Source organism: Carettochelys insculpta, chromosome 12 (assembly GCF_033958435.1).
Source record: "Carettochelys insculpta isolate YL-2023 chromosome 12, ASM3395843v1, whole genome shotgun sequence".
NCBI lineage: Eukaryota > Metazoa > Chordata > Testudines > Carettochelyidae > Carettochelys > Carettochelys insculpta.
In genome coordinates this window covers 4,256,267-4,270,165 of record NC_134148.1, presented here as the reverse complement: position 1 = coordinate 4,270,165, position 13,899 = coordinate 4,256,267, and the positions used below count along the sequence as shown (strand labels likewise).

General features: G+C 62.2%; 1 protein-coding gene across 1 annotated transcript in view; it reads left to right on the top strand.

The window, feature by feature from the left end:
• SLC28A1 (solute carrier family 28 member 1) overlaps positions 1–13,899 on the top strand; it is a 36,941-nt gene that overhangs the window by 13,558 nt on the left and 9,484 nt on the right. Inside the window, exons 5-15 of the mRNA XM_075007185.1 lie at positions 1,878–2,019; positions 3,063–3,176; positions 4,831–4,908; positions 5,269–5,349; positions 5,798–5,878; positions 6,242–6,367; positions 8,147–8,277; positions 8,987–9,155; positions 10,412–10,609; positions 11,190–11,271; positions 13,029–13,127. Of these exons, the coding sequence (XP_074863286.1) occupies positions 1,878–2,019; positions 3,063–3,176; positions 4,831–4,908; positions 5,269–5,349; positions 5,798–5,878; positions 6,242–6,367; positions 8,147–8,277; positions 8,987–9,155; positions 10,412–10,609; positions 11,190–11,271; positions 13,029–13,127 (1,301 nt within the window). The remainder of the gene's footprint in view (positions 1–1,877; positions 2,020–3,062; positions 3,177–4,830; positions 4,909–5,268; positions 5,350–5,797; positions 5,879–6,241; positions 6,368–8,146; positions 8,278–8,986; positions 9,156–10,411; positions 10,610–11,189; positions 11,272–13,028; positions 13,128–13,899) is intronic.

Genomic DNA, 13,899 nt, shown 5'->3' with positions numbered 1-13,899 from the left:
AAATTCACAATGTCATACAGGATGTTGTCAAATGACTTATGGAAATCTAAGTCTTTTATGTCAACTCACTTCCCTTTCTGAGCTAAACTTGTGATCTCATCAGAAAATGATCTGCCCAGATCTGCTATCCGCAAGGGCATGTTGACTGGCATTAGAACAGAGGTGAAATCTGAGAATTTACAAAATCAAGACGTGAAGAACAAAATAATCCAAAGACTTCGGAGGGAAGAAGTTCTTGGATTACCTAAATACCAGTGCTAGGAGCTTGGGTGACAGACCAGAGGAATCGTAATTGCTCAGTTGGGAGCATAAATTTGATTTAATTGGTATTGCTCAGACCTGGTGGGATGGTTCCCATGACTCTGATGTGAAAAGCGGTGCTGATGGTCCGGGAGAAACACAAGGTTTGGCACGAATCACATGACTGCCTGCATGTGACTCCTCCCCATGCCACCTCTAGCTTGGGAGAAGGTTGGACCTTTTCTGTTCCCACCCCATCCCTGCTCTGCCCCTCCCCACCCCTGCACTCTTTCCATTCCACTAGTATTTAAGGCAGATGTTGAACAGTACTAGTAAAGTTAGACATTTTTAATCAGCAGGCCCAGATAATTCGTGTTCAAGAGTTTGAAAAGAAGCAGATGAGGTGGTTGCTGGACTCCTAATGTTGATTTTCAGTAGGTCTTGGAAGAATGGAAGAAAGCGAATCCTGTGCAAATATTTTCAAAGGGTTACAAGGATGATTCCCATAATAATAAGCCTGTTGGCTTGACGTTGATCTCAGGCAAGATAATGGAGTAATTGGTATGCGACCTGATCAATAAAGAATTAAAGGAGGGTAATGTAATTAATGCCAATCCACATTAGTTCACGGAAGACAGATCCCATCGAACTAACTTGATATATCTTTGATGAGATTCGAAGTTTAGTTGCTGAAGATAATAGTTGTAGATGCAATGTAATTAGATTTTTTGAGGCATTTGACTTGCTATCACGTGACATTTTGATTAAAAAAATGAGAACGATATAAAATGACCGTGGCACTCCTTAAATGAATTACAAGCTGGCTGACTGCGCAGTCTTAAAATGTTACTGTGAAGAGGGAACGACATGGGAATAAACCTAAAATCATTGCTGGTAAACATGGCAGATGGTACAAAAACTGGAGGAGTGGTATGTAAATGGAGACATCCAGGGACAAGGACCACAGGCCCTACCTAGCGTTGGAGACTCTCTCTCGTGGGAAGAAATGACTCTGAAAAAGCTGTAGCGGTTGTGGTGGATAATCAGCTGACCGTGAGCTCACCGTGTAACACTATGGCTAAAAGGGCTTTTGTGCTCCTGGGAGGTATAAACAGGGGGATCTTGAGAAGCAGAGAAGTTATTGCACCTCTGTCTTTGGCCCAGGTGTGACCGCTGCTGGAACCCTGCTTCTGAAGAAGGGTGTTGGTACATTGGGGAGAATTCGGAGAAGGGTCGTGAGTTGTGGCCCGTGTTAAAGGGTTATAAAACATTCCCAGGAGCCATAGACTCCCAGAGCTCAATCTCTTGAGCTGATCACGGAGAGGTTAAGGAGTGACTTGATCACAGTCGACAAATACCTACGTGGGGTATGAATGTTTATGGATGGGCTCTTCAAACGGTCAGAGTTCTAACAGGAGCCGGCGGCTGGAGTCTCTGGCCTGGGCTGTGCAGAAGGCCAGACTGAATGATCACTGTGGTCCCTTTTGGCCCTGGAATCTCTGACTCTATGAATGAATTAAGTGCGCTCCTGAGCACCACCTCCCAGGTCAGCTTGGGTTGACAGGAGGCAGAACTGAGTGCCATGCTCCCAGCCATTCCTGCAGCCCGGCCAACAGGCCAACTTGCTTCCCTTGCAGGGTGCTCTGTCTGGCCGTTCTGGTTGGCCTGGTCCTGTGGCTGGCTCTGGACACCTCCAGAAGGCCAGAGCAGCTCATTTCGTTCGCTGGCATCTGTGCGTTTGTCCTGTTCCTCTTCGCCTGTTCCAAGCACCACGGTGCGGTAAGTGGACGTGTTTCCTTTGGGTTCTGCACTCTCACACAGGAAAAACTGGCTTGGACTAATGGTGCAGAGGCCGCTTCTTCGTGGGAGGGTCTCCTTGGCCAGCTCTGCTCTGCCGTGTCCTAGGGCTGAGGGCCGAGATCGGCTCTGGGAGAATGCAGCCTCTTGCATGGTTTGCATGCGTTATGTCCTGGTGCCCCACAGAAGAAGCCTCTGGGGGCCCCAGAGGAAAGCGGGGAGGGAGAGCAGCCGGCGATGTTCCCTGGTGGAGATCAGAGAGGTGGCAGGGCCAGAGAACTGAGCACAGGCCTCCTGCTGTGGCTGGCGCTCCTCTGAGCTTGGGCAAGGAGAGCCCCGTTGGCCTCCACCATGGCGGGGATGAAAATACTGACCGAGGGCCAGAATTGCACGGGGGTTGGATGCCGAAAGCAGGTGGCCACCTAGGTGGGCCTGACTACCTGTGTTATCCTTCCCCCACCCGCTGCTTCTTCTGTGCAGCCAGGTGTGCTCTGGGGCCCGGCCGTTGGTGTGCAAAGGGCACTTACACAGGGGATTGGTCCCCTGGCCCCCTTAACCTCATTCCAACCATCTCAACGGCCATCTCCCTTGCCCATCTCTCTTGGCCCTTCCTCTCTCTCTCTGTCTCTCTGTGTTTTCCTCCCACTCCACCACCTCCTCCTGCTTTCTTGGAGCCACCTAGAGTTCAGGGAACCTCAGGAAGCCCCGCCTCTCAGAGGGCGGAGCCTGCTCAGAGGCGGGAGGCTCCTGTGGATTGGTGGGACCCCTGCAGGGAAGAAAGGGAGATGCATGTAAGATGCTTCCTCAGCTCAGTGCTGCAGCGTCAGTGCTCACCTGGCCCTACCCGCTGCCTATCTTGGGGTTTCTATGGCACCCATCTCCATGGCAGCGACATGCCCGCTGGCTTCTCCCACACAACGACATGGGGGCATGGAAGCTCATGTGACTAACAGAGGCTGGTAGCTGGGGTGAGAACTGGGTGGGACTCCTTCACACGCAGGGCTCTGCTTTGGTCTCGGTGCCAGGTGTCCTGGAGAGCCGTCTTGTGGGGCCTTGGCCTGCAGTTTGTTCTTGGGATCATCATCATCAGGACGAACCCTGGGTTTGAAGCGTTCCAGTGGCTTGGCAATCAGATCCAGGTACCGAGGTGCCACGGTGCTGGCCGGCTGCCAGCCGGGGTGGAGGGAGCAGGGCGGAGGCGCCAGAGTTGAGCGTGGAGCTGGGAAGTGGCGAGGTGGGGGGTGAGGCTGATATGGAGGTGGAGATGGGCAGGCAGGAGTGGAGGGTCAAGGCAGGGCTGGGGAAATGGGTGGAGGTGGGGCTGGGTGGGCAGGCATGGGGCTAGGTTTCTTGCTCAGTGATTGAAGCTTGAGCTGAGGCTGGCCCATGGCTTCAGGCCAGGCCGTCATGGGGACCTGGCATGACAAGCTGTTCCTATAATGTTCCTCTCCCATGCCACCTCTGTTCTGGGGCCTCGCAGACTCTGGCCCTCCTCTTGTCTTGGTTCCCATTAGCTCACGTGGCCCTCATTGTCCTGGCACTCAGGGGCAGCTTCCCACCCTGTTCCCTTCATCTGGGCCTGGCTCCTGGCCATGGAGAAACCCTGACAGCGCCATGAAGCCCCTGGTGACAGCACTTTACATCCCAGCTCTGCTGCAGTTGTTACGCTTAAACGACGCACACGAGATCTTTTATACGGGAAAACGCAGTACGCCGCATTTATTGAGAATACAACAGTAGCATATGTTCTTCAGTCTCTCTCTCTCTCTCTCTCTCACACAGAGAGAGAGAGACAGACAGACAGACAGACAGACAGAGTTGCTCCAAACGACGCTATAGTTACCAATCCAGAGCCTGGAGCAATCTAGTGGCTGATCGCAGAGGGGCAGCAGGGCCTTGTCAGTCCCACACTCTCCTGGAGTTGGTGGCAAGAGGAACCCAAAGTCCCGTGGCAAAGCACCCTGCTTTTATAATCCTTTCCTCCAGTGAGGTTTCTGTGTCAGTCTGTGACTGGTGTGTTCTCTTTTGATACCGGTCGTTCTCAAAACACCTCCGAAAGGCTCATCCTGGAATCGATTGTCCTTAGCGGCGCCTGCTCCGTGCTTTAGAGCTGTCTATCTACCAGTCCAATCACTTCTTGACCAGGGTATATGCTGATGGTCCTTCTCTGACATCATGAAGTCTGTCTTCACCCATGTTTTGCCCCTCCTTCCTCGGCCCTTTGGCCCTGGGTGTAACCTTCACACCTTTACCTCACCACAGACACACCACTTTCACACGAAACAGCTCTTACGAGGACTCTCAGAGAAAAGCAGAGTAAAGGCGTTGTAAATCAAACAATTAAGGCTTCAGCCTTCAACATCATCCTGTAATCTTATTAACGTAGACACAATACCAAACCGTCTCTTATTTACCAAATTCACTAAACTCTAAAACAGGAGGCAGATATTCAATTAAAGAACGTAATCAATAAAATCAGTAAGTGTTGCATGTGTTAATATGTTACCTTACCCTGCTACCTTGTTAAGTTTAAAATTCAAAGTTTAAAGGAGAGTAAAAGAGACTAAAACTTTCAGCTCCGACACAGTTGCCTCTTCTCTGCTCCGTCCAGGGCAGCCGTCTAGGCCCATGGCTTCCCCGTGCCAGGCAGTGCCCCAACACACGGGGGCAGGAGGGGTTGTTGCTGTGAAGGCGGGGGCTTGTGGGGTGTGCCCCGGGCAGTCGCAGGTGAAGAGGCCCCGTGGTATGTTCTCCAGGGCACTGCCCCCCAACCTGTGCCATCTCCCCACACAGATCTTCCTGAGTTACACCACTGCCGGCTCTAGCTTCGTCTTCGGGAACAGACTGATTGAGGAGGCCTTCGCCTTCCAGGTCAGCACGTGGGCCATAGGGCAGACTGTGGGAGACAGGAACTAGCTGGGCCACCCTGCTGCGCCTGTGAGGGGACGCCGTTGGCACCGCCCAAGGGACGAGGGGCAGAGGGGCGGGGTGGCTCTTGCTCGGCCATTCTGCGCCTGCAGCGAGAGCTGACGCTGAGCGCCCCTCCTCTGCTGGCCCGTGCTACCTTCTGAGCCAGCCCTAGCTCTGCCGGCGCCCCAGGTCCTGGGGGCTGTCGAGCACGCAGGCACTGGGGTGAGCTGTGGGGCTTCAGCCTGTGCTCTGCCACCACGGGTTCCTGGCAAGCCCCGGCTCAGCCTTGGGCTGACCCCTGCGTGGTCGTTCTGCCTGCAGGCTTTACCAATCGTCGTCTTCTTCAGCTGTGTGATGTCCGTTCTCTACTACCTCGGCCTCATGCAGTGGGTCATCCTGAAGGTAAGACCCAACCCTGGCTCCCAGGGGATCGCAGCTCAGGTCCTGGGGGGCTGCGCCCATTGCTTGGGGCTGTACAGACCTAGGTGCCCCAGGGTCCCTGTCACTCCCCATCCTGGCCCTGTGCCCCGCCCTGCATGCTTGGAGCCCTGAGGGGAGCCACCTGGCCGAGAGCCCCAGCTTTCAGTGGCCACCCACGCAAGCCCCAGGAGCTGCGGGCAGATTGGGGCAGTAGGAGTCCCTAGGGAAGGGAACCAGGTGGCTGGAAGATCTGAGCTCAGTGAGGCTGTTCTGAGCTCGTGTGAGGGCTGGTGAACGCCCTGGTGCCAGGGCACTCGCCCCGGGTCTCTGCCTCAGCCATGTGGGCCTGCAGCTGGGCAGGTCTACCACTGGGGCGGGGGGAAGGCCTGTGGATTGGTCCTGAGGCTGAGCCGTGCCTGCTGCCCTGCAGATCTCCTGGCTGATGCAAGTCACCATGGGCACCACCCCCCCCGAGACCCTCAGCGTGGCAGGAAACATCTTCGTGGGACAGGTGAGTGTTGCTGGGGGGGCAGCCCTAAGACATGGCCCCGAGCCCCACACGACCCCTGTCGGGCCAGAGAGCCCCCAGCCCTGCAGCAGGAGCAGCTCCTGGGCTGTCCTTCCCCTGAGAAAGGCGGAGACATCAGGGTCCTGCCCACGGCCTCTGGGTCTGCCCCAGTCCCTTCAGGGATGCATGGCTGTGGCCCGAGCGGGCGGCTGGGTCCCAGTTCCCCCGCCGGAGGAGAGGCTCCTTGGAGGCTGTGGCGTGCTGGTGGTGCAGTGCCCGGGGAGATGGGAGGCCACCACCGGCCAAGGGGGGTGCCCGTGATTCTGCCGCTTGCCTGGCACCTGGTTGCCTTTCCCTGTGGTGCAGACAGAGGCCCCGCTGCTCGTCCTCCCCTACCTGGAGAAGATGACGCTCTCCGAAATCCATGCCGTGATGACCGGGGGCTTCGCCACCATTGCCGGCAGCGTGATGGGAGCCTACATGTCCTTTGGGGTGAGCGCAGCAGCCAGCCGCCCGGCACCCCAGCTCGGAGCAGGCAGTGCTACCTGGGCTGGGCCACCACTGCCCCCCGCCGGCGTCACCCGGACAGGCCGGCTTGGGGGTCTGCATCCAGGTGCCAGTTGGGAACGCTGCTGCCTGGTTGTCAGGGGCCCACTTGTGCCACAGGACACCTGAACCAAAGGTCCGGGTACCCACAAGTGGGCAGGCGCTGAACCTCCTGTGCCAGCCACTGCTCAGCAATCCTGCAAGCAAGGAGGCGGGGCCTTGGGGGCGAGAGGCAGAGAAGGGGCAGGGCCTTAGGGGCGAGAGGCAGAGAAGGGGCAGGGCCTTGGGGGGCGAGAGGCAGAGAAGGGGCGGGGCCTTGGGGGCGAGAGGCAGAGAAGGGGTGGGGCCTTGGGGGCGAGAGGCGGAGAAGGGGCGGGGCCTTGGGGGGCGAGAGGCAGAGAAGGGGCGGGGCCTTGGGGGCGAGAGGCAGAGAAGGGGCGGGGCCTTGGGGGCGAGAGGCGGAGAAGGGGCGGGGCCTTGGGGGCGAGAGGCAGAGAAGGGGCGGGGCCTTGGGGGGCGAGAGGCAGAGAAGGGGCGGGGCCTTGGGGGCGAGAGGCAGAGAAGGGGCGGGGCCTTGGGGGCGAGAGGCGGAGAAGGGGCGGGGCCTTGGGGGGCGAGAGGCAGAGAAGGGGCGGGGCCTTGGGGGCGAGAGGCGGAGAAGGGGCGGGGCCTTGGGGGCGAGAGGCGGAGAAGGGGCGGGGCCTTGGGGGGCGAGAGGCAGAGAAGGGGCGGGGCCTTGGGGGCGAGAGGCGGAGAAGGGGCAGGGCCTTGGGAGGGTGAGAGGCAGAGAAGGGGCGGGGCCTTGGGAGGGTGAGAGGCAGAGAAGGGGCAGGGCCTTGTGGTGGGTGAGAGGCAGAGAAGGGGCAGGGCCTTGTGGGGGGCGAGAGGCAGAGAAGGGGCAGGGCCTTGGGGGGGGTGAGAGGCAGAGAAGGGGCAGGGCCTTGGGGGTGGTGAGAGGCAGAGAAGGGGCAGGGCCTTGGGGGGGGCGAGAGGCAGAGAAGGGGCGGGGCCTTGAGGGACGAGAGGCGGAGAAGGGGCGGGGCCTTGGGGGGCGAGAGGCAGAGAAGGGGCAGGGCCTTGGGGGGGCTAGAGGCGGAGAAGGGGCAGGGCCTTGGGGGGGCGAGAGGCGGAGAAGGGGCGGGGCCTTGGGGGGGTGAGAGGCGGAGAAGGGGCGGGGCCTGGGGGGGCGAGAGGCGGAGAAGGGGCGGGGCCTTGGGGGGGTGAGAGGCAGAGAAGGGGTGGGGCCTTGGGGGGGCGAGAGGCAGAGAAGGGGCGGGGCCTTGGGGGGGCGAGAGGCAGAGAAGGGGCGGGGCCTTGGGGGCAAGAGGCGGAGAAGGGGCGGGGCTTGGGGGTGAGCTGCTGCCATTCTTGTCCTGCAGCTGCAGCTCAGGGCGGGGTGGGCAATCATTTCTGAGGGAGGCCACCCCCAGATTTTGGTAAGAGGTCCAGGGCCGCCCTTCTCCCGGGGGGCGGGGGGAGCCCGGGCTGGAGACGGGGTGCAGCAGGGAGCTGGGGGGGGGGGGGGGCTGAGAAGCAGTGTAGGTGCAGAGGGGGAGGGGTTCGGGGGCAGGCTCTGGCTGGGAGGCCCTTACCTAAGCCGTCCCCAGCCAGCCCCCTTCCTCGCCCTGGCGGGGCCCCGTCGCTACGCCCCGGGGCTGAGCCCAGGCGCTGCCTGCTCCGGGCGCTCCCGGGCGCTGTGCCGGAGCTGGCCAGTGTGTGCTGCAGATCGACCCCGCCTCGCTCATCGCTGCCTCCGTGATGGCCGCGCCCTGTGCCCTCGCCATGGCCAAGCTGGTCTACCCCGAAGTGGAAGAGTCCAAGTTCAGGAGCAAGGAAGGGGTGAAGCTCAGCAGAGGGTGAGCGGGGCCGTGCCAGGGCTGGGGGAGGGGCGCGAACCCCAGCGGGCACGGGCAGGGCGCCGTGGGTCGACAGGCAGGGGGCAACGTGTGACTCCCAGCCCTGTGTGCCCGGAGAGGTGCCACAGTCCCACACTGCGTCGCCTGGTCCTGCCATGCCCACCCCACCCACCTGTCCCCTCCCAGCCTGGCCCTGCCACGCCCAGCCTGACCTCGCCCCGCCCACGCTTCCCCCGCCCAGCCTGACCCCACCCACCTGTCCCCGCCCAGCCTGGCCCTGCCCCGCTCACCTGTCCCCACCCAGCCTAGCCCAGCCCTGCCCACCCTGCCCAGGCAGCCTGGCCCTGCCCTGCCCTTCCCCGCCCAGCCTGGCCCTGCCCCGCCCAGCCTGGCCTCACCCACCTGTTCCCACCCAACCTGGCCCTACCCCTGCCCCACCCAGCCTGGTCCCGCCCTGCCCACCCTGCCCCGCCCTTGCATTTGATGCTTGGTGCCGTAGTTGTGGCCTGGATGGGGCATCTCCGACCGGGCTGGCACAGGGCAACTTGTTCCCTGCCAGACCCTGGGGCGGGCGGGGGTTCGTTTCACCCACGGGAGCTCATGACCTGTGCACCGGTTAGTCTGTGAGGTGCCACGGGCCTGCTCGTTGGTAGCGTAGGGTTAGGTACAGGGCTGCTGGCTCCCCTGAGCGCTCCCCTTCTGCCGCCAGCACGGAGCAGAACATCCTCGAAGCCGCCAGCAACGGTGCCACCACCGCGGTGGGGCTGGTCGCTAACATTGCAGCCAACCTGATCGCCTTCCTGGCCGTGCTGGAGTTCATCAACGCCGCGCTGGCCTGGGGCGGGCAGCTGGTGAACATCCAGGCGCTCTCCTTCCAGGTACCGCCCCTCCCCGCCCGGGCGCCCCCGCTCTGCCCTCTCGCCCCCTGCGCCACAGCCCCGGCCCCTCGTGCCCCCCGAACGCCGCCTGGCTCAAAGGGGTGGAGCAAGAAGCTGCCCCTCCCCCTCCTCCTGCCCTTGTCCCAGCCAAGGGCGCTCACCTCCCCAAGGCCCCGCCCTGGCTCCGCCTCTTCCCTCCTCTGCCCCTCCCCCTCCCCAAGGCCCCGCCCTCACACCTCCTCCTGCCTCTGCCCCTCCCCCTCCCCAAGGCCCCGCCCTCACAACACCTGCCTCTGCCTCTGCCCCTCCCCAAGGCCCAGCCCTGGCTCCGCCTCTTCTTTCCTCTGCATTCCCCCTCCCCAAGGCCCCGCCCTCACGCCTCCTCCTGCCTCTGCTCCTCCCCCTCCCGAAGGCCCTGCCCTCACAATGCCTCTTCCTGTCTCTGCTCCTCCTCCTCTCCAAGGCCCTGCCCTGGATCCGCCTCTTCCTGTCTCTGCTCCTCCTCCTCCTCTCCAAGGCCCTGCCCTGGATCCGCCTCTTCCTGTCTCTGCTCCTCCTTCTCCTCTCCAAGGCCGTGCCCTGGATCCGCCTCTTCCTGTCTCTGCTCCTCCTCCTCCTCTCCAAGGCCCTGCCCTGGATCCGCCTCTTCCTGTCTCTGCTCCTCCTCCTCCCCAAGGCCCCGCCCTCACTCTTGTTCACCCTCTTGCACTCCCCTGCCCGCTCCCTGGGCTCTGCGCTGGTCAGGCCTGTGCAGGGGCCGTCCAGTTCAGCCGGGGTCCTCCAGACCGGTACAAATTCGACTCCGTTCCCCTCCAGGATGCTCCCACCCCACCCTGCTGGCGCTCACCGCCGCCCCCGCCTGGCCGGGTCGCAGGCCTTCAGCCGCCTGCCTCCGCCTGGCTGGGGCGCTCCTGCCCCAGAAGTGCTGCTCCCTCCGCCTGCCCCGGCCTCCCGCCCCGCGCCGAGGACTTGCATTGCCACCTCTCCTCCCCTGCCCGGCTCCCCCAGGCCCACTCCTGAGACCTCCTGCTGCCACATCCTGCGCTTCTGCCCATGGGGAGGGGCCTTCGTCTCCCTTCTCCCTCGAGTCCAGCCGGGGTTTGCCGGCTGCGGAAAACCACACACCCTTCTTGTGCCCCTTCCCTGGGCACCGGCTTCTCTCTGCACCGACTGGGCCACCAGCGGGGCGGGGCACTGCCGGTTGTGGGCCCAGCACCCGCCGGGTGTTAACCAGCCCCCCGGGGGCTCTGCCCCAGATCATCTGCTCCTACGTCCTGATGCCGGTGGCTTTCCTCATGGGGGCAGAGTGGGAAGACGCGCCCCTGGTGGCGGAGCTGCTTGGCATCAAAATCTTCCTGAACGAGTTTGTGGCGTATGAGCAGCTGTCCCGGTACAAGAAGAACCGGCTGGCGGGGCTGGAGGAGTGGAACGGAGCTCAAAAGCAGTGGATGTCGGTGAGTGCCACGAGCGGCCACTCAGCGGACCAGGCCCAGCAGCACCAGGTGCGAAGGGCCAGGAGCTGAGCTGAGGGGACTCCGAGTCCGGGCAGAGGGAAAGCCTGGGGTGGCTGCAGGCTCAGAAGCCATCTCCCCGGTGTCTCAGACGTCCCTGCGTCCGGCCTGAGGCAGAGCACGCCGTGGCCAAGTGTCCAGCGAGGGCTGCAGGCTGCCGGAGAGAGCCAGCCGCCGCCCAGCAGGGACGGGTGTGTCTCAATGCAGCACCGTGCGCCGGCTTGGCAGGTCCAGGGGCCAGGCAGGCAGCACAAAGGCTGAGCCCGCCCGTGCTGGGCAGCACCAGCGTTGGTACAGCGGCCAGGGAGAGCGGGCCCCTGGCCCAGGGAGGGCACTGCCTCATGCTCTGGCTATTCAGCGCCCTGGGATGGCTCAGGGTCAGCTCGTCACTGCCCCACTCTGTGTGTGTGTGTGTGTGTCTTGGCTGCCTCTCACCAGCTGAGGCTGGCAGGGTCGGGGGAGGCCCTGGTCCCTGGGGAGACACAGCTCCACGGTGATACTCCCCTGCTGTTGTGCGGTCTAGGTGCGAGCTGAAACCATCACGACCTTCGCCCTCTGCGGATTCGCCAATCTCAGCTCCATCGGGATCATGCTGGGAGGCCTGAGTGAGTTGGACAGGGCCGGGGTGCCGCCTGCCGTGGCGTGGCTGGGGGAAGATCCCCTGGCCGAGATCGGGGCCCCAGGCTTAACCGCTCCCTACCAAGAAAGAGGCCCCCCCGTGGGCCAGCGCAGTGCAGAGCTGGGGGTGGAGCATTCCAGCCACGCTGAGTTTCTACCGCCACGAGCTCACCATCTTCATGGACGAGACAGTGCTGGGAGGAGACGCGCACCCAGAGGGGCCGTGGTGGGCCTGGTCCCCCGGCCGCAGAGCTGGAATTGAGCAAAGTGTCCTGACGCCCTGCGCCCAGGCCGTTTGTCATCACTCTGGACGGACAGTACGGTGCCGGTCCGTCCTGCCGCGGGGAGGGCGCTCTGCACCCCAGCCCCTGGGGGAGGGAGAAGGTTTCAGCTGTTGAACACCAATTGATGGTCTCACTCGGGCACTCACCAGCTAATCTAGAGAAACAAGAAATGGGAGCCAGCCCTTTGCCCTTTGTTCTCCCTGCTGCGCAGGGCTGGGACGCCTACCCCCAGCGTGGGGGGCCTCTTCAATGAGGGGTGAGCAAACTTTTTTATGTCAAGCCCCCTTTTTGTCCCTGCAGTTAGCAGCCCCTCCCCGCCCAGCCTGTCTAACGCCATCCACAAACAGACGGGAGTTGTGGTTAGGTTTGTATGAAAACAACCCCCTTTCGGCACGTGGGAGCCCACGAGCCCGTAGAATCGGTGTTCAGCGGGGTATAGATGTGACTAGACAGACATTAAAACTCGAGCAGATTTCAACATGTTTAATGAGACGGTGAACCTGAGAGCCAGCAGCCTGTTGTGCTGTTTCCCCTTTGGAAATTTCAGGCCCCCTAAGGGAGCCTACCCCCCCCCGGCTTGGAGCACCCCAAAACCCCCGGTGAAACTAGACGCAAACCTGCCACTTATTCAGCAGGGTGGGTCTGTTCTTACGGACGGGGAAAGAGAGAGTTAAGCAGTGCAAAGCAAACACGAATGATAAGTACAGGGTCGTGCTCCGCTCTGGAGCAGCCAGGAGCTACTGGGTCCGCTGCAGCTGTGCAGACACAGCTCTGAACCAGCCGCACAACGAGTGACGTCGGCATGGAGGGGTTTGGGGATTTTGTTTCTCGTTTCTGCGGCCCCCGACCCAAAAAAGGTTCCACCCGCCCCTGGCCTAAATGGTGCTTCCTTGGCGGCACTGATGGCTGCTGGCCTGGCAAGGTGCCTGGGGAATGTTCCACAATCACAGCCAGGTACCTGCCCCCATCCTGCCACTCGCAGACCCGAAGCAAATCACACGGGCTAGCAGACAAAGCCCAGGGCACCTACCCACGACGCTGGCTCCCTTGAGGCTTGGCTGGGCTCTGAGGGGCAAACAGCAGGAACCTCCTGTGATTCCTTTGAGTCGGTTGAACTTCTCACCCCACGACGGCTACCGTAAGTGGGAGGCGTAGGTGAGATATTAGGGAAAGCAAATTCCCCAGGAGGGTGGGGAGGCGCTGGAATGCGTTACCGAGAGAGGCGGTGGAATCTCCATCCCTAGAGGTTTGTAGGTCCCGGCTGGACACAGCCCCGGCTGGGATGACTTAGTTGGGGTTGGTCCTGCTTTAGGCAGGGGGCTGGACTGGATGACCTCCTGAGGTCCCTTCCCGCCTTAGGATTCTGTGATAACGCAGTAGCAATTACACCCTTTTCTGCAAAAACAACAGGATACCCTGTGGCACCTTCTAGACTAACCTCCCACGTCTGTCCCCTGCAGCGTCCATGGTCCCTCACCGGAGGAGCGAGTTTGCCAACGTTGTCCTGCGCGCACTGCTCACCGGGGCGTGCGTCTCCATGCTCAACGCTTGTGTCGCAGGTACGGCCCCGCTCCGGTTCGCTGCCCCGGCACCGGCGGGGACTGGGTGAGAGCGAGGGGCCGAGTGAACGGAGAAACCGCCATGGGCGGGGGCTAGTCTGAGCACCCCAGGCCGGCCCCTGGGGAGAGGGCGGGGAGTCTGATTGCGCTGCACCCTCACGCCTCTCCCTGGTCCCAGCCTCCCGGGGACTCTTCAGCCAGGCCAGGCTGAGACCTGGCAAACTCGCTCTGCCCACCGGGCCCTGGAGACGCCCGTCCAAAAGGGGAGCGGGCAGCGTCTGGTTCCCACAAGTGTGTGTGTGGGGGGGGGGGTGCTAGGCCATGGCCCTTTGTCAGCTCCTGCTCCGCCGCCTCCCTGTCTTGCAGGCGCCAGCTCAGCGTCTAGCTCCTGGCAAGGGGGGGGCGAGAACAGCGGGCGATGCGGGGGGAGGGAGGGAAGAGGCAGAGCAGGTGCAGGGCCTTTGCGGGAGGGGCAGCACATCGCAGGGTGGGGGAGCATGTGGGGAGATGGGGGCACAGGGCGGGGGGGCAGAGGGGGGCAGGGCACTGGGGGGGAAGGGGAGTGGGGCAGGGCACTGGGAGAGGAGGTGGGGCTGGGCAGGGCACCGGGGGGAGGAGGCGAGTAGGGCAGAGCCCTGCCCCGCTCAGAGCCCTGCTCGATGCGCAGGTGGGCAGGCGCCAGCACGCCATGTGCCCTGGGGGCGGCACTGAGCGTCCGGGCAGGGGGCTGGGCCGGCTCCCTGAGCCCCACAGCTGTGGGTGGGACCTGCCC